At 36.9% G+C, this 26,978-nt stretch overlaps 1 protein-coding gene across 1 annotated transcript in view; it reads right to left on the minus strand.

Annotated features, from left to right (window-relative positions):
• LOC139687415 (zinc finger protein 107-like) overlaps positions 1-26,978 on the minus strand; it is an 81,859-nt gene that overhangs the window by 17,000 nt on the left and 37,881 nt on the right. Inside the window, exons 4-11 of the mRNA XM_071584534.1 lie at positions 15,830-16,105; positions 13,033-13,158; positions 9,380-9,645; positions 8,940-9,266; positions 8,646-8,830; positions 3,126-3,303; positions 2,660-2,929; positions 2,376-2,499 (exon numbers count right to left, since the gene is read on the minus strand). Of these exons, the coding sequence (XP_071440635.1) occupies positions 2,376-2,499; positions 2,660-2,929; positions 3,126-3,303; positions 8,646-8,830; positions 8,940-9,266; positions 9,380-9,645; positions 13,033-13,158; positions 15,830-16,105 (1,752 nt within the window). The remainder of the gene's footprint in view (positions 1-2,375; positions 2,500-2,659; positions 2,930-3,125; positions 3,304-8,645; positions 8,831-8,939; positions 9,267-9,379; positions 9,646-13,032; positions 13,159-15,829; positions 16,106-26,978) is intronic.

Genomic DNA, 26,978 nt, shown 5'->3' on the forward strand with positions numbered 1-26,978 from the left:
AATTGCATTATTTCTCTGACGTTAGATTGTCCAGTAAATCATTCGGCGTATCATTGATCATCAGCCGCGGTCTGTTGGTCAATGTTTTCGGTTTAGAATACTAAATTCCAAAAAAATTTGGAAAATACGATAGAGGATTTAATAGATGCCAAAGTAAGTTCAGTTGTCTTGCTAAGTGTTTTAAAAATTTTGTTCGTTAGATATCTTAAATGAATTGGTATTTGGTTTATATATTCCGTACCCTGTTGTCTAAATGTATATATAAGTATAGGCGAGAGGAGTTACGTGCATTCTGGTGTTAATACATGTTAATGGCATAGTCTATTAGGTTGTGTCCATATCCTCACAACATATCTCCACAATGGTTCCTTTTTTTCTAAAATTGATTAACCTCTGTTTATTATTTAACCAATTACATAGTCTGCTGTTGTATTTCTTTGGCAAGATTAATAAAATGCATCAGATTTCTATTTTGGTGTCCTTACCAAAACTTACATTTAAATTGTAGTCCACCATGCAGTTATATGTGATCTCTATTATGAATAGTTGATGTCAGCAATTTAATTGCCTTTGGGTAAAATTGTTAGTTTTTTCCTAAATGAGTGAGTCCCACATGATTCTCATTAGAAATATATGAAAGAGTTTTGCCATACGGATTTATTGAACTGATAGTCTAATTTATAAATTTTGACTGTAGGATGTTAATGAATTATGGCATTTTAATGCTTTCAATACATTCCTGGTGAATTCGAGAAAGATTATTGTGACGACTTGATTGACAGTGATGCCATTGACAAGAGGGCTGTGGCATCCCAGATGACATGATCATTGTCAAAGAGGAGGTTGACATTGCCATTGGATGACCTACTTCTCCAGTAGTGGATATTCATTCATCAATTGTTGCATCAATACAGGAAGGTAGCAGTCATTGGTCAGACAATGAAGAGGCAGATAATATGGTAACTGATCATACATATTCCAGCATAAAAAAATGCACACTCTTGTGGAAAATAAATTTTTTATTAAATGCACTTGCACAAATTGATTCAATTATTCACCCCCTCTCCCTTCCAAGTACTCTTTCCCTGAAATATTATTGGAGCAGCATGCCAATGACATTAGGCAAATGACTATCAGCCTGCATTATTGTATAATGCACCAATTTCTCACTTACTTTTTAGACTTTTAATAGCCTCTGACAGCCTTTTTACAATTCTTTTTACACTATTTTCATTTGTGTTAATTTATTATTTAATTCTTAATGCTTAGCTCTACTTAAATCTCAGTATTAATTATCAAACTCATGCCTATCTGATTCACCTGGTATTTTTCATTCATACCTACTTCTTTTAGTGTCAAAACATGGAGAAAGTAATGGCTAATCCTCATCTTTAACCTGCAGAACTCAATTCCTTTCTTCATGCAGGGATTCTCCGAACTAATCACCATCTATTCTTTTCCTTACATCTTATTCCAATCTTAAATCACTATCATATGTTACAAATGCTGCCCTATTTTCCTGCATGAATTCATTATTTATTTTGTCCTGTAAAGGTGGTAAATCATATTAATTACTTTCTGCTTACAGGTATATTAATTGAAATCCCTGAACTAGGATATACCGTAATAACTATACCAGAGTCAGGTATTCAATGTAACTTTAAATAATAATGCCTTGCCTAATGACTGGAAAAAGGCAAACATAACAACAATTTTTAAAAAAATCCTGTCTGATTGCTTTGTATGTAGACCAGAATGATGACCAAGGGTGTCAATCATATGTGCACTTCTAACAATAATAATTTATCAGTTGATAGGTCTATGATAACTATGCTTTTATTAACATTTTCATTCACCATTTTAATCATCCTTAAATATTATATCATGAATATCAGGATTTCAGGGCTCATTATTTTGTAATGCCCGGGTCCATCTAAGACATAGCCACACAGGTTTTGAAATAAATGATTACAAGTTTGATGACATGTTATTTTTATGGAATATTTATTGACCTTATGCATGTGATTCAAAGGAAGAAAATGTAGCAAATATTGACCTAGAAAATAAGATTAATTACTGGAAAGCCTCGGTTTGAGGAAGGTAGAGGCAGGGGTGTGGGAAGATGCTTGGATTTACTTAAGGGAAGAAAATCACCCCCTCCATCTACCTCCCCCCCTTCACCCCCAAACAAAATTTTGAAATACAACTTCTTCGAATGGATCATATTTCATTTGTTCTTTTCTTTGATTTCAACCCGATTGTTTTAAGAATCCACTCCATCTGCAAATGCCAGGGCACACTTCTGCCTGTCTATATCACACCTCTGACTCTAAAGACATGAGTTCATGCTCCTCAGACCAGCTGAGTTCCATTACGGAGGAGTCCTTGTGGACCAAGTGGCTAGGGTCCAGTGTAGAAGAAGACAGGAGCTGCTCCTGTCCCAACTTGAGCAAGTTGGTGCCAGGAATCAGTTCTTCCTGGGGTGCCATCTCATTATTCCTATTGCACCTTGGCTCCTCAACATGAATAACCTCCTACCTGACTGCTGCCTCAGCAGATGATGCTGTTTCACTGCTGGGGATCCTGCCAGCACTACTGGTATGGAGTTGATGAAACAATTCCCATCACCTCCAAACTATGCTCACTGACCTCTAGCTACTTCCCATTTCCCCTCTTTTCCTCCTCCTCTTCCTCTGACTTGCCCTGTGTGTCATCAGAGATCTCCTCAAAGATAATCATCTCTCCCGCTGACTCCTTGATGGAGAGGTGCAGGTGGGTATACAGGGAGAAGAGCACATGCCTCAGCTTGTAGTGATGCATCTCAGCTGTGCTGGCCATTGCATCCCCTGGCCCACCCTTGGATAAGCCCTGGCTGGTTGAGGGCGGTGACCCTGGGGTCTTTTTCAGTATACCCAGCAAGATCTCCATGCTAGAGCAGTTGAGGCTCATTCCATTCATCTTGAACTGGCCGTGGAAGGAAATTGGTCGGAAAAGTGGTCACTGAACTCACAGAAAGGTGAACGGCTCCAGTTCTTCAAGGGCACGGGTGGCATGGACAGCAGTGCCAGTGGATCCTCCTCAGAGAGGTAAGAGCAGCCCATGTCCCTAACCTGACCTTCCTCTACCTCTCCCTTTTGACCCCCATCAGCCACCTTCCTTGGCGGGGGTGCTTCCTCCTGGGCAGGCACCTTGGGGGAAACCGGCACCCTGGTACCCTTCCAGGCCTTAAGCTTGTCTGACAGGCACCAGCTGCAGCAGATGCCTCTTCTGCATCAAGAAACTGAGTCTGTGGACATGGTGTACCTGGTGAAGCAGATAAGTAAGTAAGAGGGGCAAGTCACGGACCTCGGCTGGTAATTATAACAGTAGTGATGTCACCCCCCTGACAAGGTCACCAGGGGGCAGTATCCGGTGAAAGGGGTTAAGGTATAGACCATCCCATGACCGGCCAGATTACCCCTCTTGGGGCGAGTCTTCTTGGCAAGGAAGACCGCAGTTGAGGCCCATCTGGGGTGGCTTCTGATGGGGATAAAATCAGGATCCTTTGTGGAATACCCTGCTGCTGGGATTGGGGGATGTGGGCAAGGTAAGAGAGGGAGTGTTAGCCAGGGAAGTCAGCTCCTAGGAGTTTAAGGGGGGAGGTATGGTGCGGGAGATGGCAGATGGCCTTGCCTCTTCCCACTTTTATCTCTTCTTCCTCTACATCATCCTCCATATCTTCCCCTTCCCCCTCTAGCTTAATTGTCCTGCTTATATCAGAAAATGAGGATTCTGGTGATAGTCGTGTTGAAAACCTTAGAAACATGAAGTTGGGTGGTAGATCAGGGCTTCCATGCCATGGTGGAAATACCACAAGGATTGCTGCTAGGACTGAAGGATACCATCATTGAGCTAGTCATAGGTGATGACATGTCCAATTACCCAGAGTAGGATGCCATTAGCTTGCTGTTCTCATTAATCTTCCACTTCAACACTTTGTTCTCCAGGACAAGCTACTCATTCTGATGGCATTCCCTTTCTAAATTCTCAGACAAATATTACACTTTCTCTTGTAGTTTCATTTTTGAGGTCACCTTGCACTGGAGTTGAGCCTCCAGGTCCTTCACTTGGGCTTGCAAAGCTGCATTGTGTGCAAGGGCACTGTTCAAAGCCTCCCAATTCTGTCAATATTCTTCTGTTTTTCCAGTGGTCATGCAATTTCACCCTTCATTTCTAATAAATGATTGAGGATGCCAACTTAAAACAGGAAAAAGGAAAAGGAAGGACATTTCCCACTTTCAAAGAAATAAATTTATCGAAGAAAAAAAAGGTACTGAGATAAGAATATTTAAAATAATCCATAATGAAATCAAACTCAAATGAAACATTTTTCTTACTGATCATTTAGGATCCAACAGTTCCTCTCTATAAACAAGCTTAGTGACCCATCAACTACAACTTTGGAAGCAAGTTGAAAACACTTGCTATGGAAGGAAACAGTACAGTTTAATACACTTCTCCTCTCAAATCAATGTAACAGGACTTCTCCTAGAATATATTAATAAAAATTTACTTATTTTCTATTAAATATTTATTCAATGGATATCCATAATTAGAGTTGGTGCTTATGTAAAATAATAATACAGTGTTACACGAAATTTAAGAGAAGTTTTCATTGAAAATGACAGGTAAATCATAACAAATGAATACATTTTTAACATTAATTTAATGATTTCACCTGTAGATATGGTAGAGTTATTCAAACAGATATGAGCCCAGGCATCAACCAATCATCTACATTCTAATATCTTCCATAAATATTCTGCAAAGGCACTGTTTGTCCCAGAAGGAAGTGAAAGTTCAATGGTTGCCATACATTCATGATTAGGTATTCACTTAATATCTATTTACCATTACATAAGCCTTCCAAAGTTGCATTATTTCATTCTGCATATGGAAGATGAACATAACTTAAGATTGAGATTTGAGAGAAACTAAAATTAACACCTTGGTATTTGAAGAATCAATAAGTCAGCTCTGTTATTTTATGTTTAAGTTGAGGGTCTAAGGAGATACTAAAATGGAGATATTATAGTATTTATCAAAGTAACTATAGTATTCTGGGGCTTTTTTTAGGATTGGAAGTATCCCAATTGGAAGAATTCCAAAATGAGTCTTGAGGTATTTATTGTATATAATATTAAGGGTTGTGGTATATTGTACAATATAGAAGGCAGGGCATTGCTGGCACTTCAGGCAGTGAACCTCATGACATAACAACCTTTCATAATTTTAGTGACTGGATCATTCAGCTTTGATTTCATGTTGCTCAGAAACATAATCATTGAAATACTTTTGAAATGTGGGTTTTGAGAAGGTAAAGTGCGCAGAGAGGAAAAAAAACAAGTAATTGCTATTGGTAGATTGAGAGGGAAATGCTGCAAAACATCTTAAGAAGGAAAAAATGATAAAGTCAGAGTTGTGGTCAATCTGATGGTTTCCCTCCAAAGCAACTACAAAATGGCATGGTTTGCAGACTAAACACTAACAAAGAAACTGCCTTTTTACCAAAATGAATGCTCAAAAAAGTGAATAAAATGTTAGCCAAGGATATTGAAATGGCATTTATAAATTCCCAACTGAAACAAGTAATTAGCATATTGATTTTACATATACTTGGTACATCTCAACTGATGGCTCATATGAACTAAAAAGGATACACTGAGGGCAGTCAAAAGGCTTTTTTTGATGAAAAAGTATACCAACAACGGTGGTGAGACCTTCTCATCTAGTTCAATCAACTGATCCTATCACAGGCGTCCTTCCTCCCAAGGAATCTTAATTATGCACTCATCCTAAATTTCCAATTCTTAATTTAAAGACAAGCAGAATCATTCAATATTTGAAGGATCTTGCAAGATCAAAGAAAAGCATTAGAGATGCAAAGATGGTTTCATACTTCCATAGTTATAATGACTGATGGAATTGTTTACATACTCCTAATCACTACTGCAAACAGAGATAGATAAACTGCAGTCATCAATGGTCACAATAACTCAAGTGAAACGATATGATAACAAATAGAAAGTGCAAATTCATGTAAAGAGGGAAGATAATTAAAATTCACATAGCAAATTGTCCAGCAAATCATTCGGCGCACTCTAAAACCTTCATAATGTGCGATAAACACAAATTTGAAGTCTGCAGATTGTGATTAAACAGTCGCGGTCTCTTGATCAATGTTTTCGGCGACAATATTTAATTCCAAAAAATGTTGGAACATGCGATAGAGGATTTAATAGATGCCAAAGTAAGTTCAGTTGTTTGCTTTAGGTGTTTTTAAAAAATTTTTTTGGCGAGATATCTGAACTGAATTGGTATTTAGTTTATATATTCCGTCCACTGTTAAAATGTTAATTGAAGTTTAGGGAGATGAGTTACGTGGATTCTATTGTTAATACATGGTTATAGCATATTCAATTAGGTTGTGGAGGATACAAATCATCCCTGGTTGGTGTGTTATACCTACATGGAAAAGCTTACGGAATTCTGGCTGCTTAATCATCGATGAGCACAGTGTTTTTTTTGTTTTATATAATCGCATCAAAGAGGGAAGCTATCATTCAAGGAAATACGTAATAACCAATCGAGAAGAGGTCAGTTGTATCTAATAATATGAACTCTATCAATAATGAAGGCAAATTTGGCCAAAAGTTAAAAATTCCTGACATGCTCCTTGATTAAAATGTAGAAAAAACATTTTATCGTCCCTGCGATCAAACGCAGTCATTTAAATGTTATCGAAATTACTAATTTTTGAGGATGTAATGGGGTTAACATTGAAATTGGAATTTAATTTTATGGATAATTTTTCAAGATATGCGCCTTTTTTTCAAGTGTTGAAAATTCAATGTTTCCATCACTTTGCAACTTGAATGTCAAAAAAAACCTTTCCACATTGAGCAAAAAATTGGCTTTTTGAGTGAATAATATAGTCACCCCTCCTTACTCTTTGATGGAGTTTTCATCATATTTTTATTTAGTCCAATAATAGGATCAAGCCGATGACTTTGGGCAAATAAAAATCAATCTGCCTTCCTGTGTACTGCAACAATGTCACCCTAACTTTTTAGACATTCCATATCCTCGCACTAAATCTTGGCAGTGGTTCCTTTTTTTCTAAAAATGATTTACTTCTGTTTATTATTTAACTAATTACATATTTGGCTGTTGTCATTCTTTGGCAAGATAATTAAAATACAATAAATTTATATGTTGGTGTCTTTACCAAAACACATTTAAATTGTAGTCCACCATGCAATAATATGTAATCTTTTTATGAATAGTTGATGTCAGCAACTTAATTGACTTTGGGTACAATTGTTACTTTTTTGCAAAACGAATGAGTCCCCCATGATTCTAATTAGAAATATATGAAAGAGTTTTGACATAAGGATTTGTTTTCTTGGTACTCTTATTTTGAAATTGTGAAGTAAGGATGTTGATGAATTATGGCATTTTAATGCTTTGCGATGCATTCCTGGTGAAACCGAGAAAGAGTATTCTGACGACTTGATTGACAGTGATGTTATTGACAAGTCGGCTGTGTCATACCTGATGACATGATCATTGTCTAAGACGAGGTTGACATTGCCATTAGATGCTCTATTTTTACAGTAGAGGATTTTCATTCATGCATTGTTGCATGAATACTGGAAAGTAGCAGTCATTGGTCAGACAATAAAGAGGCAGGTAATATGGTAACTTATTATACATATTCCAGCATTAAAATAATGCACATTCTTGTGGAAAATAAATTTATTATTTAAATCAATTGTACAAATTCATTCAATTCTTCATCCCCTCTTCCTTCCTAGTTCTCTCCCCCTGAAAGTTTAATATGACCAGCAAGCCAATGACATTAGGCAAATGACAATACGTCTGCATTACTATATACTGAACCAATTGCTCCACAGCCTCAGACAGCATTTTTTCAATTCTTTTTACTCTTTTTTTCATTTGTGTTAATTTATTATTTAATTTTTAATGCTTGATTCTACTTAAATCTCAGTATTAATTATCTAACTAAGTCCTATCTAAGTCACCTGGCAATTTTCATGCATACCTATGTCTCTTAGTGTCAACACAAGTAATAAGTAACAGATAATCCCCATCTTTAACCTGCGGAACTCAATTCCTTTCTCCATGCGGTGATTTCTTGGGTGTAAACTCTAGTCTCCAACCTAAACACCATCTTCTTTGCCTTTCATCTCATTCCAATCTTTAATCATCATTGTCTGTTACAAATGCTGCCCTATTTTCCTGCATAAACTCATGGTTTATTATGTCCTCTAAAGGTGGTAAATCCTATCAATTTCTTTCTGCTTATGATTGCTTGGTATGTAGACCAGAATGATGATCAATGGTGTCGATTCCGTGCAATTTCTTGCTGGAAAGCCTGGGTTTGATGAAAGTAGAGGCAGGGATGTGAGAAGATGCTGGGATATACCTTGGGGAGGAAAATCAGTCCCTCTCTCCCACCTTCTCCCCAATACCAAATTTTGAAATACAACTTCTTTCAATGGATCGTATTTCATTTCGTCTTCTCTTTGATTTCAGCCATAACATTTTAAGAATCCAATCCACCTGCAAAGGGCAGGGCAGACCTGCCTGTCTCCGCCACACTTCTGACTCTGAAATCATTAGTACAAGCTCCTCAGACCAGCTGAGTTCCATTACGGAAGAGTCTGTGTGGGCCAAGTGGCTAAAACCCAGTGTGGAAGAAGACAGGAGCTGCTCCTGACCCACCTTGAACACGTTGCTGCCAGAGATCAGTTTGTCCTGGGGTGCCCTGTCATTATTCCCATTGCACCTTGGCTCCTCCACATGAATGACCTCCAACCTGACCGCTGCCTCAGCAGATGATGCTGTTTCACTGCCGGGGATCCTGCCGGCACTACTGGTATGGAGTTGATGAAACAATTCCCATCACCTCCAAACTATCCTCACTGACCTCTAGCAATTTCCCATTTCCCCTCTTTTCCTCTTCCTCTGACTTGCCCTGTGTGTCATCAGAGATCTCCTCAAAGATAATCATCTCTCCCGCTGACTCCTTGATGGAGAGGTGCAGGTGGGTATACAGGGAGGAGAGCACATGCCTCAGCTTGTAGTGATGCATCTCAGCGGTGCTGGCCATTCCATCGCATGGCCCACCCTTGGATGGGCCCTGGCTGCTTGGGAGCGGTGACCCTGGGGTCTTTTTCAGTGTCTCCAGCAAGGTCTCCATGCTATAGCAGTTGAGGCTCATTCTGTTCATCTGTAACTGGCGGTGGAGGGCAATGGGTTGGAAAAGTCATCACTGAACTCACAGAAGGGCTAACAGCTCCTGTTCTCTGAGCACATGGGTGCTTTGGACAGCAGGGCCACTGGATCCTCCTCAGAGAGGTGACAGCAGCCCATGTCCCTATCCTGACCTTCTTCCATCTGTCTCACTTGACCCCTGTCAGCCACCTTCCTTGGCTGGGGCACTTCCTCCTGGGCAGGCACATTGGGGGGAACTGGCACCCTGGTACCCCTAAAGGCCTTAAGATTGGCCAGACAGGCACCAACTGAAGCAGAGGCCTCTTCTGCATCAAGCAACTCAGTATGTGGACACGGACGGTGTACCTGGCAGAGCAGATGGATTAGTTGGATGGGCAAGGCATGGACCTCAACTGGTGCTTATGGAAGTAATGATGCGACCCCCCTGACATGGTCACCAGGTAGCAGTGTCCAGTGAATTGGGTCAAGGTGTAGACCATCTTATGACCAACCAGCTTATCCCTCTTGGGTTCAGTCTTCTTGGCAAGGAGGATGGTGTTGGAGGCCCATCTTGGGGTGGCTTCTGTTGGGGATAAAGGTAGGATGGAACATGCTGCTGTTGGGGTCGGAGGATGTGGGCAAGGTAGAGGAGAGAGATTTGGCCAGGGAAGTCAGCTCCGGGAGGAGATTGAGGGGGGAGGTTGAGTGCAGGGGAAGGTGGATGGCCTCAGCCTGTATTTACAATGAGAGGCTGAAGGCAAGGATGACCTCTTCCTTCCTTACAAGCCACGAAATAGACTCATTCTTCTTCACCAGGGTATTGACCTTTGGAGTGATGGGTGTCAGTTTGATGCTCACATTGCTGTCATCTTAATCATCTTTGTCTTCCTTATCTCTCCTCACCTTTGTTTCTTCCTCTTCTTCATTGTCCTCACGTCAGAAAATGAGGAGTTTGGTGATAATTAAGGTAAAAACCTTAGAAACATGAAGTTGGGTGATTAACTAGCACTTCCAAGCACAATTACCATGGTGGAAATATCATGAGGATCACTGCTGGGACTGGAGGATGCCATCATAGAGCCAGTCATAGGAGATGACATGTCCAACTGCCCAGAGTAAGATGTAATTAGCTTACTGATCTCATTAATCTTCCACTTCAATTCTTCATTTTCCAGGACAAGCTGCTCATTCTGATGGCATTCCTTTTCTTAATTCTCAAACAAATACTTCACTCTCTCTTCTAGTTTCCTTTCTGTGGCCAACTTCCTCTGGAGTTGAGCCTCCAGGTCCTCGACTCGGGCTTTCAAAGCTGTATTGCGTGCAAGGGCACTGTTCAAAGTCTCCAATTTCTGTCAATATTCTACCATTTTCTTCCAGTGGTCATGCAATTTCACCCTTCATTTCTAATAAATGATTGAGGATGCAATCTAAAAACAGGAAAAAGGAAAAGGAAGGACATTTCCCACTTTCAAAGAAATAAATTTATCGAAGAAAAAAAAGGTACTGAGATAAGAATATTTAAAATAATCCATAATGAAATCAAACTCAAATGACACATTTTTCTTACTGATCATTTAGGTTGTAAGAGTTCCTCTCTAAAAACAAGTTTAATGACCCATCAACTATGACTTTGGAAGCAAGTTGAAAGCACTTGCTATGGAAGCAAACAGTACAGTTTAATACAATTATCCTCACATATGAATTTAACATGACTTCTCCAAGAATATATTAATAAAAATAGACTTATTATCCATCAAATATTTATTCAATGAATAACCATATATTTGTTTGCTGTTGGGTAAAATAATTACACAGTAAAGACATTATTTCACGAAATCAAAGAGAACTTTTCATTAAAAATGACAGGTAAATTAAAATTAATGAATACATTTTTAATATCAATTTAATGATTTCAAGAGTAGTTAGGCAAAGTTATTCAAACAGACATGAGCCCAGGTATCAGTCAATTATCTGCATTCTAATGTCTTCCATAAGTTTTCTCCCAAGGCAGTATATGTCCCAGATGGAATTGAATGTTCAATGGTGGCCATATACTCATGAATAGGTATTTACTTAATATCTATTTACAATTACATGTGCCTTCCAAAGTTGCATTAATTCCTTCTGCAGATAGAAGTTGAACAGCAGTTATGATTGGGATAATTAATAACTAACATTAACACCTGGGTATTTGAAGAATCAAGGAGTCACCTCTGTTATTTTAAGTTTAAATTTAGGGTCTAAGGATGAGAGGGATATTAAAATGGAGATATTATAGTATTTATTGTGGGTCGTGAAAGTCCAATGGGTAGAGCATTGGACTGCTGACCAGAGGGTCCCAGGTTCGATTTCCAGGCAAGGCACTCTGGGCACCCACAGCTCCACTTAAGCTAAAATGATTGTTTGGGTACCAGGTCTCCCTTGGAAACCATAACTTGCAAAGGGGAAGCAACTGGCCTCCCTACCCTGATGTGTGAATCTTCACATGCTGTATAGGGCTTAGTACTGTGTGATCTCTAAACCTCGTCACATACTAAACCAACCTTAGGGTTGATTACTGTGTTTATGGTTTTTTATAGCATTCATCAAAGGAATTGAAGTGTTCTGGAGCTTTTTTAAGGATTGGAAGTATCCCAATGAGAAAAATTCTAGAGTGAGTCAAGATGTAATTATTGATTCTAATATTAAGGGTTGTGGTATATTGTACAATATAGAAGGCAGGGCATTGCTGGCACTTCAAGCAGTGAACCTCATGACATAACAGGCCTTTAATAATTTTAGTGACTGGATAATTTAGCTTTGATTTCATGTCGCTCAGAAATATAATCATTGAAAAATTTTTGAAATGTGGGTTTTTAGAAGGTAAAGTGGACAGAAAGGAAAACAAACAAGTATTTGCAATTGGTAGATGGAGAAGAAAACGCTGCAAAACATCTTAAGAAGGAAAAAATGATGACGTCAGAGTTCTTGTCAATCCAATGGTTTAGCCCAAAGCACCAACAAAATGTCATGGTTAGCAGACTAATATCTAACAAAGAAACTGCCTTTTTACCAAAAAGAACCCTAAAAAAGTGAATAAAATGCTAGCCAAAGATATTAAAATCGCATTTATAAATTCCCAACTGAAACTAGTAATTTGCATTTTGATTTTACATATACTTCGTACATCTCAACTGATGGTTTATAATAATTAAAAAGGAGACACTGAGGGAGGTCAAAAGGCTGTTCCTGATGAAAAAGTATACCCATAACAGTGGTGAGACCATCTTATCTTGTTTCAGCAACTAATTCTTTTCCCAGGCATCCTTCATCCCAAGGAATCTTAATTACACACTCATCCTTAATTTCTAATTCTTAATATACAGACAAGTAGAATTCTCCATCTCTTGAATGATCTTGCAAGATCAAAGAAAAGCATTACTGCGGCAAAGATGGTTTTATAATTCCATAGTTATAATGACTGATAGAATAGTTTACATTCTCCTAACCGCTACTGCAAACAGAGGTGTATAAACTTTAGTCATTAATCGTCAAAATAACTCAAGTGAGGTGATAGGATAAAAAAATAGAAAGTGAAAATTCATATTAAGAGGGAAAATAATTAAAATTCAAATAGCGGTTCAACTGAACAATACTGATTTCAAAGCACAGATTGCTATCTATGCAAGCAACATGAATATAAACACTCACCAAATTCTCTGCTTTATCATTGCTGGACCTGTCACCTTGCATTGATTTGATTGGCAATTCTACATCCTTTTCTGGAGCAGCAGAGCAACTGCTACAAGTGTCAACCTCCTCATTCACAAGGATCATATCATTCCAGACATTCACAGCCTTATTCTCTTCAGCATCACTGGCAGTTGCATTTTCAGCAATCTTTTTTAAACCTTACCAGTAAACTAAGTCAATATAAAAATGGCAGACAAAAATGGTAATTTAAAAATGGCAGATGATAAAAATTTCAAAAAAAGAATATCACACGGACAAACCTTTAGAGATAATTGAAAAATGAGCAGCAGTAGAAAACCTAATTAATATCAGAGACTTAAATAATTAACTTTGGGAAATAATATTTGTTAAGACTGCAATACATAATTGTTGTATTCTTTCAACTAAATCTTCACTTTGTTGTCATTAATATTGACCATGCCATATCTTCATGTGGCTACTGTATAACTGTCATTTATCTCAAATGCTGTTATTTGATGCATATGATTAATAAATACCGTGGCACTACTCAACATCCATATTTTGCATGAAGCAAAATAAACCATGTCCCCTCCTGGCCCTTCCAAACCTTTGTTGCATTGGCTGAGGATATAACTCTGCTCCTTACAAACCACCAACAGGAAAGGTTGATTTTGTAGTCAATGAGAGTTAACAAATATTAAGCCATACCCTGAATTATGTGAAATTCACCTATTGCAAGGTATTAAAAATGGAAGAGAGTCAAATTTTCTTCTCATTCCAAAAATAGTTTTCAAGGGGGACATCTGGTACCTTTTAAGGATAAGACAGGGCAGGTGAATGGCAGAGGTTGACCAGAGGTATACATGAGTGGACATGATCTGAAGGCACTCTTCCTCTCTGACCCTTATTGACCAACTGACTAACTCAGACCTTGTCCCACCTATATATCCACCTGACTCCCTAATCTGAGGCAACGTGAGCATAGGGAGGCAGGATAGTCCAAGAAGGATAATCACCTGGATTATATACCAGGGAATGTACCTCCAGGTCACATTCTGTGACCATTCTTTTATTAAGCTCATAAGTGGATAAAACATATCAAGACACATAAGTATAACAACCTTTTCCCCTAGTCAGGGATGCAATTACAGCTTGATTATTGTGATAAATTATTACATTTGTATCGGGGTCCGCAATGCTGATTTTATTATGGGCTGCAAATAAGGCCAATAATGTCTCTGTCTCCATAATTGGTCTCTAATGCTCTATGGCCCATATTTCGGTAGTTTAAAACATCGGGATCATCCATGCCACCTGGAATGGGGTGGCGTCACTGAACACATCTAAAATGTACTTATAATTGGAATACACTCTGGATCCCTGCCATTAATTGTCATCCCATAGGCACTCCAGCCACATGATGTCACCCCTTACCGTGTCCTGGACTAAGAATAGGGTGGAGTTTCAAATTGTAGGTTATCCAGGCAATATATGCCGCTGCCTAGGATATATCCTTTTGTTGGATTCCCTGGACCACATCAATAATGTATCTGATCCACTTTAACACGTACTTTGTCAAGCTGGGCAACATTAATGTAGTGTCTATATGAACCTCCTGATATTTTATTCTCACTGATGGCTTTAACGAGCTCTTTTCAAGATCAAGCAATATTCCTAGGTCCACTTTATGAACTGAAGTATTTGTTTCACCAATGTTGTTTGGTCACTACGCAACAGGATTAGCCAATCATCTAGATATGCTATCATGACTACCTGGAGTTTCTCCTACAGTTCACTTCTAATTGCCTGCACCTTCCATTGCATAATGGCGGGTGCAAATGTAAGACCCATTGGGAGTCTCATCCAAATGTAACGGATTCCTTGGTGATAAACCCCCTAAAAATGGCGGTGCTGTTGGGTATCTGCCAAAAGGCATCTTTTATATCCAATTTAATCAATTGGACATTGATGGGAATTGTCTCTAGATTCTGTGTGGCTGAGTGGAGGGTGAACTTTGGAGTTTGGATATACATGATGGATGGAAAGGGGAAAAGTCCCAATTTGACTCAGTGATATCATCCTTTTCAACAAAATCGAACTATGCAGAGGCTGACAAAAAAATTCGCAATTCACTGGTTTTTTCTTTATTTAGTTATAATATTTTCTGCATGTTTTTTTGATTCTTTATTATGTTTTAATATCGTACTGTAAATGAAAAATGTTTTAAAAAAACATTCGTTTTGTGTCTACAAATCAAAATATAATTGCTAAAAAAATATTCTTCAAATTCATGATGCTGTCGTAATTACATTAATTTTTCAGATGATGTAAATATATTACATCATTATTAAATACAATATTATATTTTGAAATAAAAACACTGCATATGGGTATCTTAACAAATAACTTCATAATGGTTTTTTTTCTAAGGTGATACATTTTCTCAAATTACCCTTCGCATTTCTCACTAGTACCCCTGAGATCCCCACCGCACTAAGACAGTTAATTATTGTTATCATGATATACATAATTATGCTGAGATTTGTCACTTTATCAATAATTTTTTAATTAAAGAAATTACATAAAAAAGGATAATAATGTCACTTTGTTACAAAGTTGAAATTAAAGTTTTACAATCCTTTCCTTAGTGTGAAATAAGCTCTTGGATCTTACATTTTTATGATAATTTTGCAGAGTGTGTCTTCATGTGTGAGATTAGATGACAACGCTGAATGAATGCTTTTGAACAGACAATGCACTTGTGAGGCCTTTCACCAGTGTGTGTCTTCATGTGACTCTTTAGATGATGAGTCAGAGCAAAAGCTTTAAAACAAATGACACACTTGTGTGGCTTTTCACCAGAGTGTGTAATCATGTGTGACTTCAAATGACTTCTCTGAGTGAATGCTTTTGAACAGATGTTGCACTTGTGTGGCCTTTGATCAGTATGTTTCAATATGTGATCCTTTAGGAAACATTTATAAGCAAATGCTTTTAAACATACATCACATTTGTATTTCTTTCCATCAGTATGCGTCAACATGTGCCTCTTTAAGCTACTATTAAGAGCAAATCCTTTGCTACATATTTCACACCTGTGTGGCTTTTCTCCAGTGTGTGTCAACATGTGCCTCTGTAAATGTATCTTTACTGCAAAACCTTTTAAACACAATGCACATTGGAATGGCCTTTCCCCAGTATGTGTTGACATGTGGATTTGGAGTTTACTTAATTATGGAAAGTTTTTGGAGCAGAATTCACATTGATGCTTCTTCTTAAGAGCATGCACCAATTTGATATGACTTTTAAGGTGTTCTTTTCTCTTAAATACCTCCAAACAAACATCACATTTGAATTGCATCACCTTGTTATGGTGCACATGCATTACATGATCTTTGAGAAGGTCCTTTTGTTCAAATACCTTGTTGCAAATTTTACACACATTCGGTTGAGTGGCTGAAGCATTTTCTCCTGCATTATCTTGTTTTTGGTAATCATCTGAAACATTTGAAGGATAAGGTAAGGTTGATATTCATTTAATAATATATTCCTGCAATTAAAGAATTATTTAAACCAGTTTGGATAAACGTATTAATGTAAATAAATTATTATAGGTATTCATGTACACATCATTTCCTGTAAAAAGTCATTGTATGTATGTTAGTAACTTCAGCTGTGCTGAAATCCTAGGAACAAAGCATCTGTCATTAACTAAAGCTGACCTGAATTATGCCTGTGTATAAGGGCTTCTCTGGTTTCGCACCAGGTCAGGTTGGGTAGCACCAACATTTCGACAGCTAATTTTGCCATTGTCTTCAGGGTGAAGTGACATTGCCGGGATTGTGCCCAGTATTTATATGTTTAGCATGGAGTCCGCTATCTTGTGATTGCCAGAGCCTGCATCCCGTTTGTGTGCACCATATTGAAAAAGATTGGCAGGATCCTTAAGAAACATAAGGTGGAGACAATACATAAACCTCAGAGCAAGTTGAAATCCTTTGTATCCACTGTGAAGGATGACCGGAATCTAAAAAGAGCTGGAGTTTACAAAATACCCTGCGAGTGTGGGAGATCATACATTGGGGAAACTGGGAGAACAGTGGAAAAGCAACTCATTGAACACAAGAGAAATATCCAACTCTGCTACCCCAAGAAATTGGCGGTGGAAGAACATTGCATCGAATTGGAACATAGAATAGAATTCTCCAAGATAAAGGTCCTTTGTCCGGCCAATGGATACTGGGACCGGATTGTCAATGAAGGAGTCCACATAAGATTGAACAAGAACCTGGTAACTTGAGACAATGGATTCCAGATTAGTAATGCATTGAAACCTGTACTCAAAAAGATCACAGAATCGAGAGAACAAGCATCTTAAGCAATCACGAGTGGGCAGACTCAACAGCAAACATAAATACTGGGCACATTCGTGGTAATGTCAATTCACCCTGAAGACGATGGCAAAGTTAGGTGTCGAAATGTTGGTGCTACCCAACCTGACCTGGTGCAAAACCCGAGAAGCCTTCATCCACAGTATTTGCCAGGAAAGCCTCAGATCATTCGGAATTATGCCTTCTAGCACATTTTGTTTTACCTTCGTCAGAGTCAATATGCTTTTCTCAGGGTAGGGGAAGTGGAGAAATGATGTCATGCTATTATTTTTCAAAAACTGCATCATAAAGAGAAGGGTATAAGCCCAATATGGCCGAAATAAGGTATGAAAATCTTTCTTTTCATATGCAAATCTTCAGAAAAAATCCACCAAAAAGAAATGCAAGGAAATTCCAGACATTTTACAGAGTTGATCAATGGTTCTGTGATGATCTTCACCAACGAGTGTATTGATTTTGTCAATATTTTCATCAGCTACTGATGTTGAAGGGTAGCCTGAATTGGGTTGGTCTTTTGAATTGCATTGGTTCTCAAAAGTATAAATCATTCATAGACTCTGGGTTTCCTTAGAAGAGATTGGCATAACAAGTCTTGAGCATTACTAATGGTTGCACTGGTATTTCATCCAACACGAAATAAAATCATACTGCTGTATTTTACTCTGAATAGTCCATCATCATGTTTTCTGCCAAAATGAAAAAAAATTGTTCCACTGAAACAGCTCTTATTGACTACTGCATCCCAATTTCTGTTACCTTTGGGTCCTCGTTTGTGTATCTCAAAATTTTACCCTTTCTGTTGTTACGTCAATTGCTTACTTCATCCATCATGCTTAATCAAGAAGCACCTTATCCTTTCTAAGTACATAAAGTATGTACTATGAGTCACTCACAATATCTTCAATATCTCCCCAATAAATGAGAGATAAAAACTAGGTTATTTACCTTGGTAATATTTTATTGATAAGATTTAAACTGATATTGCTGAGCAAAAAAGGAATATAGCATGGCCTTGAAGTAAAATGAACTCGGGTTTTTTATTGCAAATAAACAACCAATAAAGGAAAATAGCTAATAAAAGGGTTTATAATTGTCTCACATAACTGTTCCACATGGGTTTACTTAGTGTTACCCTGATATTAAAACCGTTATTTTTTATACAAGGACTTCAAGAAAGATCAAGAAGAACATTTCTGAAGTATTTAACAGCATACAGGAAAGGAAATATATCATTTAAAGAATGATATATTTTTCTCTGTGAAGAGAATGTTTAAAATCAGGGAAATTTCATATTGCTGCATTTAATGTAAGGAAGAAAATAAATCAATAACAATGGATATGACATAATTAAGAAAAAAATAAGATTTAGACTAAGAAAATGTGAGTATGAAGCAGTTAACATTAAGTTGGGCAATTAAGTAGTTTTAATTATCATACATAACTCAGGGTTTCCAGATGATTTGAACTATTCAATAATTGTGTTGGGAACATAAATTGAACATCTTTCTTAGCTAAAATATAATGAATTACTTAGTGGCAAATTATTTTTGCAACTTATTATGATGAATTATAATTAACTCTTTATGTATTTTTCAGAAGATATTTAATTAAAATTATTTTTAGTTGCATTAAAAAAAACTAATTAATCACATTTTCACACCAAATTTTTGCAGCATTAAAGGTATCTTGTATATGTCTTAGCTTATCTTGATAACTTATTGACAAGATCAATGGTGAGGCAGTGCAATGTAATGACCTTCTTAAATTAAATTAATTCAAAAAATCAATTTTCCTTACTTTTCATTTAATTTCATTGAATGACTTGTATATACTTTGATTGGCTAAAATAAAAAATATCAACTTTTGGCAAAATTTAATCAAGTTACTAAAGCAAATTGTCTATTTTGCCATACCAAAATAGCCCATGAGGACCTTAGGGTAAAATTAAAAGTCACTAAACTAACTCACATCTTAGGATCATAGATTTTTGTGGCATTCAGATGAAAGACTTCTCATTCTCAGGATATCACCATGCAGGTTATTTCTATGACAACAGTTTAGCCTGTGTTTCAATGAGCAACTTCAGGTTTAAGTAAACCAGATCAGGTAACTTTGCCATGAAGATGCTCATTGAAACACAGGCAAAACTGTTGTCAGAAAAAAAAACCTGTAGGAGGACATCCTCAGATGGAGAGTCTTCATCCAATCTTAATGTTTCATCAAATCCATTGTGTACACTTTATAAATACATAATGAAATTATGCATGTTAATTTTTTAAAAACCTTAATATTTCTCACAAATGCTTTGGTGAAAGGTGAAAACCAGATATTGAAATGGGGAATGGTTGTGTAGGGTTATTTCAGGTATCATTCTTAACTGATAAAATCTAAAATAAAAATATTCAATCAAAACAAAAGAAAAGGCTTAAAATACAGCAAGATTAATAAAAGATCTAGTCTGAGTCGCTAAATAAATAATATAATATACATTTATAAATAATTCTAAAAGCAATGATAATATTAACATTTTTTTTTGCAAATTATCAAACTATTTTAAATGGCCTTTCTGTTATTTTAAAAACAATTTTAAAAAATTAACCCAGTTTTCCAAAAAACCTTAGTAGTAATGCAAGAGTTAATCTCCAATGGTTATATTACACCAGACAGTAGAAAAAGTGAAGTGTCAGCACAGTCCTTAGCTCTCCTTACCTTGTTCCTGCAACATCTTTCCTCCCAGTCTTACTTACACCTGAGGATTATCAGCATCACAATCTTCCTTAATATCAACTTCTTCTTCAGGGGGTATATTTATTTCTGCATATTCCGAAGGATCCTGCAAGATTAAAGAAAAAATGTTACAGATCTTCAGGAAATCATGAAAAATATATTTGTTAAACATGGTTTTTTTGAAGATAAAAAAATTGTTAACTTATACGCAACATAATAAATATTTTAGCTGATAGCTCATGAAAAAAATCCCCTAAGTAATTATTTGCTCGATTCTATCCTTTTGTTGATAATCCCAAGAAGACCACTGTAGATGTACAGTATTTCACACTTATTGTTCCGTAGCATTCACATGTGAATGTGAACTATACCTTATTTGGAAAGGAACTAAAATTTATCAAAAAACTTTTTCTGGCCAGATTCCATCCTCACACCCACTATTAATCAGTCCATTTACTTTTTCTCTCATAGTTTCCAAAACCTTTAGGTAATTCTGCAAACATTGTCTATCCATTCCATCTTATTTAAATTAATCCGCTTTAAAGCCACTTCTATGCCAACATCGGATATGCCTGGACCTAAGCTATCTTCCTCACTGTAAGCTTACTTTTTCATGCATAACCTTGGATAACTTAGGTCTTATCCATTCAGTTCTTTTTATATTCTTTCCAAATGTCTTTATCTACGAGGGTCATCCGGAAAGTAGTACCCGTTCGTGAAATAAAGACACAAAAGTAAATATTAACAAACATAAAAAATTTTATTTGAAAGAGGATACTTTAAACTACTTCTCAACATACTCTCCAAGCAAATTAAGGCATTTGTCATTACGTGTGACAAGTTTCTGTATTCCTGCTGCATAGTCCTTCGCCGCCAGCTCATTGAGATACGCGAGGGACCCATCTTGCACAAATTTTTGCATAATGCAGATGGTGTTTAACAATTTCATGAACAATTGTTCGAGAAACATTGGGAAAATGCTCACAGATGTCATCAATTGTGACGCGCCGATCGTTCCTCACGAATTCGTCAACTGAGCTCACCAGTTGGTCTGTAATGACAGACGGTCTCCCCGAACGCTCATCGTCGTGTGTGTTCCCCCTCCCCATGTTGAAGTTGCGACACCACCGCCGAACAGACGACTCGTCCATTACATTGTCTCCATACACCTCCTTTAATTGGCGATGAATATCACATGGGCGAACGTTTCTTGCATTGAGGAATTTAATCACTGCCCTCACTTCACAACTGGCGGCGTTCTCAATTTTTTTAAACATTGTAAACAATCACAGAAACAACACAGGCAATGCTAGCGTCACGCAACTTGGCTCAGAGAAGGCAGACAAGCCACTGAAGCTATCTGACCTCGTCCAGCGGCTACTCGCGTCGTCAGCACTTCATGCGGCACGAACGGGTACTACTTTCCGGATGACCCTCGTAAGTCAAGTTTTTTTACTGTGCTACCATGTTGGCCTAAGTTCTGTAACAAATGGTTTGTCACATAATTCCTTTCAATTCTCTTGGATCTTTTCTATGTCAGCCATAATCATGCTGAATTTATCTCTGATTGTTTGAATAGATCTTTCATTCTTACTTTCTGATAATGATTTAACTTGCTGAATAGTACTTAAATATTTCTCATCTTCTATAAACTTACCATATACTTGCATAATCCTGAGAACCCTTATTTTATAAGCTACCAAAAATTCAGAAAACCAATAATCTCTGAAAATAATGTGAAGAGTCAATACCAGCCGTACTCTTATAAATGGGCAAAGGATAGATGAGAGAAATTAGAGAGGATATAAGCAGTAAATCTCTAAAAATATACAAATAACTGAATATAACCAATAAGAAATAAAATAAAAAACTAAAAATAATTGAAATAATTCGATACCATAAATGGGTAGAACAATTAAATGGCAGACTGAAAATTAGGCACGTACTTTCTAGCAATCACATTCAATCAGGGCTTAAAAGAGGTTCCCTCTGCACCAGTGGCTAATCAGTCATACGTAATATAATTATAAAGGCAAAATAATTACAAACTCTATAGCATGAATGTATTAATCAGCATTGATCGTTGCTTGTTGCATGTACTCACTAAAGACATATAATGAAATGAAATTAAAAATTATAAAAAATGAAAAATTATTATCTCCTCTTTAGCTTGGATGTACTGTATTGCAGTGATCCTTGCTTGTCTCAAGCACTCACATTAGATCAGGGCTTACGAGAGATTTTCTCTGCATCAGTGGCCCATAAGTCACAAGTAATATAATAATAATAAAAACAAAATAATTACAAATTCTCTGTCTTGGATATATTATGCACCATCGATCCTTGTTAGTCTCAAGCAATCATGCTCTATTAAGGCTTACGAGAGGTTTCCCTCTGCACCAGTGGCCCACGAATCACTCACTTGCTTGAGTATTCGAAGATGCCTTAACCCTTGCAAAACTAACTCAATCACCCATAGGTCTACAGTTGAATCTTTTCTGATGTTACATACTGTGACTTGACCTTTGTGAAAGGATAGGAGAAGTGCCGGGAAGCTCATGCAGGGTAACACCATTACCATTAAGGTTAGAAAAATATTGCAAGACCTCAATTTTTGAAGGGTCATTATAAAATGCAGTGAATGCATATGCCTATAGCCCCTGCACATGCCAATCTATTTATAGGTAAAATTGAACATAAGTTCTCTCATCAAAGAAACACTCAAACCCCACTGTCATGTCTTTTTCTTCTTCTTTTCCAGTATCTTTCAATTCATCTATATCTGACTCTAGTATAACTTTCCCCGCTATCAACATTCACATGTTAAAAAATAATTTTAACTCAGTCTGAACAAAACTTACCAACTATCAACAATGAATTGATTTCAACAGTGGCCTCCCATCATTAACAAAATCTTTCATCCCCTTCTCATTCTGTCTGTGGCTTCTGTTTCTACAAGAATGCTTCTCCCCTGATAAAAATACACGGACCAGCTACTTCACTGTCACAGAAAAAGTAGATACCCTCAAATACTGCTGAATAGTAAAATTCTCAAACCTTTAACCCAATACACTTCTCTTTTTGAACCAAACTGCCTGAAAAGCCCTCTCTGTATCATCACTTCTTTGTCCAAATACCAAATAATTTAACAATCTTTGAACTTAGCCTTTACTGTAACTTCTTCCCTGCTCAGTATGTCAGTCAATTAAACAAAACCCTTTCCCTCTTCAACATAAATAATACACTTTTACCAAAACCATCATGATCCTTATTTATCCCATCCTTAATCAACCTGCTTCCCACTACCAATTTTTGAAGACCACTTCTCTGTTAAGGTGATTAAAAACCTTAAAAAACTGTCACGCAACAGACAGATAGAGTGCTCCTGTCATTAAAGGCCTTTCAGCCTAACCAATGCATCGAATACCTGGCTACAAATAACAAATTCGTGTTTCAGGGAAAGAACAAATAATATGATTACTATGTAGAGATGCTAAAAATAATAAAGAGAGGAACAACTCAGTCATCCCAGCAAACACCCAGCATCACCACAATTCTGACTTACCTGAACAGTCATTATTTTGCACAAGCTGCCTATTTCCTGTTCTGAAAATTAAATCCTGCCATAACTTTCACACTAACCTAATACATATAATGCTACATAATAGCCATTATCTATCCTAACACATCTATTTGCTATAGAATCCTGGGCATATCTTATCTCTTCTTAAAAAACTGACAAAAATCATTACATTAACCTATTTGAATACACCACCTTTATCATGAGCAGTAAATCAATGCTTTTGTCATTTTCATTTGAATAGAGTTGCACTTGCAGACCATTGCAATCATCTTATACAACAAAAAGCAGTAGTCTTGTTTATATACACTAATACCATTAAGTAAATAGCATGATATTTACAGCAAATTTACAGTAGAACCAGATTGCTGGTTGGCGCACAATAACTGATATCCTGCTGTTTCCGCAACTTGAAGAGCACTGTAACTGGTTTTGAAGCATAGCTTAGAGTCCCTCCTACTTACCAACAGTGACTTAAATCCACTCTATTCAATAGGAATGGCATGGGAAATGTGATTGCATTACTTTTGGAATACACCCTGTATATATATATATATATGGGAGAGCATTTAAAGCAGACTCATTCTGCTTCTTATTGACCGAGGGTATTATGGTTATAAGTTTGACCCTATACACAAAATCTGGGAGACAAAATTTATCTTACGTGATCTTTGCCCAATCAGTCTGAGAAAATTGAAGTGTTCATTACATCTGTCGATGATAACACCACTTTGAGCCGGAAGGGAAAATTTGATCTAAAGTGTAGATTGATAATTATGCTCCTGAAATGAATAGATGCACTCACCAAATGGCTTGAATCTTCATTGTCCAACCAATGACTGTAACCTTCCTGCATTGATGAGCCAGTATCAATTTTCAGAAGAACAGAGCATCCACTGGTAGTATCAATTTCTTCTTTGACAATGATCATGTCATCTTGGACATCTACCTCACTACCGTCAACAGCATTACTGGCAATGGTCTCATCTTCAATCTCTTTCTTGATCTCACCAGGAAACTAATTCAAAGCACATTATTAAACATCATTATTCAATAATGGTATTTTATTAACATTTCAAAATAAGTGATTCAGAGCAAAAAATCTTTTTGGTCAAACTTTGTTATTTAAGTCTTGCTCGAAAATAATTTTGGAATCCATTATTTCATTAAACAGATAATGATTATGACTTTAGGTCCTTAAATTGCATGCATCTACCTTCATTCAATGGAATAAACATTATCAAATGATGGTTCACCATTTCAGTGTAGGTGTTTGAAAGGCCAGAGCCATTGATACCTATTGCACTTCTTCTCCATGCTTAAGAAAAAAAAACTTAAACTTTCAAGACACTACAATATTAATTTGCAAAATAGAATTGGTTATGATTGCAATGGATAACAACTCAATTCACTCACCTCAATATTCACTTCATTGCATTCATTCATGGCCATAAAATGCATTCCATGGACTGGTGAATATGGGTTCTTCATCTCAACTGATGCTGTTCCCACGGAATGTACAGCAGATTCCACGGTACTACTTGAAGCCCACACTTTGTCTGATGTACCATCAACCATATGCTCTCTAGGATTATTATTGTCTTGGGTCAGGACATCACTCACCTCCTTATAAACAATAAAAACAGTAATCAAATTCAGTCGGTTTGGTAGGTGATGGTAGCATTCACCCAATACTAAGTCCTTCATGGCATTATGTTAAATTCACCTATTACCGTGGACCCCATTAAGAAGTATAAGGGAATCGAACCCAATCCCACTGTTCGGTAGTGTAAAAATGTCAAATAAGAATGGTTTTTGAATCATTTGAATTATTTTATACATAGATATTAAAGGGCGTAATGAAAGGATGTTCAAAAAAATGATCGCATTTACTTTGACATGGAGCGCAGTTATGAACAGTGCGGGAACATGGTCATTGAAGATGCAAGATCATTGAAATAAAAGATAGGATGCCTTTGCATATGTCGGTTTGGGAGTAGTGAAATGAACAGTAATCGAAACAAAATTACTTTTCCAAGCGCACATACTCAAATAGTGCACAATTTTGCCACAAATGATAATGCCTGTGATTGATAACAAAGTTATCAATCACAGGCATTATGAGATACGGAAATGAATTGTACAGCATATAAATACAAACAGATGCAACGAAATATATTCATTTGGGGCAAGATATGATTTTGTTACATCTTTCAAATAAATGGATGCAACTGACCTGTTGTCGATTAGTTAACCAGTCTTCCGTCACAGGATTGAACCCCTTTTGGATACGATTGTAGTACACAAACAGACACTCTGCACATCGATTCTTAAATAGCCGGAATTCCGTAAGCTTCTTCATGCAGGTCGAACAAACCAACCAGGGATAATTTGCATCCTCCACAACCTGATAAAATACACCAAAAGAATATTTTGACATTATAATGCTGAAATCTACTCTTGTCTACTAATCACTATAGTTTTCCCCAATACCTTAGGTATGCCATGAACTAATTGCTTTTAAGTACAACGAAGATCTTACAAAAATATTTTAGAAAGGACATCACACAAACAATTCACTTACTTTTACATTTATCAAATCCTCTATAGTGTTTTCCAACATAAATTCCGATTTATTATTCTTGTCGAAAATGTTTATCAGAACCCCACCACTGTTTAAACACAATCTGCATACCACAAAATCAATTTTATCACACATTATGAACGTTTTAGATTACGTCGGATGATTGACCGGACAATATAACGTTAAATATATAAACATCAGTCAAAAATTACGTGAAATAGTTCGATTATTCACACAATACAACATCAGAAATGCTTCGACAACTTGAGATTGGCATTTCATTTTTCTTCTTTTTTCTTCAACACAGCAGTTCATGTGCAAGAGCCAAAGGGTCGATAAAAATGACCGACTCTTTGGAGGAAGAGGATCACAATTCCTCACATTACACAAGTTGACGAATCCCACCCGGTGAATCACGTCATTCAGTAAGAGAGTGAATAAAAGGCGGAATAGGTGTTTTTCTAAATAGATTTGAGCAGGATGGAGTGTCACAGGTATCGGACACGGATTTACTGAAGAACCTTACGGTAAATATATGATAACATCGTTCCCAATTTACTTGAATTACTGTTCAAAATTGATAAAAAACCTTAGTAAACAAAAAAAACTTCCCAGCTGGGCACTTGCGTTTGGTTCTTCATCTGTTCATTTTATTTCTGCGGTATTTCTTGTAAATCAAAGGATTGATACGAGTAGAGTCGATCTGAATCTGGGTCAGAACATA

The sequence above is a fragment of the Hetaerina americana genome, unplaced genomic scaffold, assembly GCF_022747635.1.
Source record: "Hetaerina americana unplaced genomic scaffold, ioHetAmer1.1.p SCAF_195, whole genome shotgun sequence".
Taxonomy (NCBI): Eukaryota; Metazoa; Arthropoda; class Insecta; order Odonata; family Calopterygidae; genus Hetaerina; species Hetaerina americana.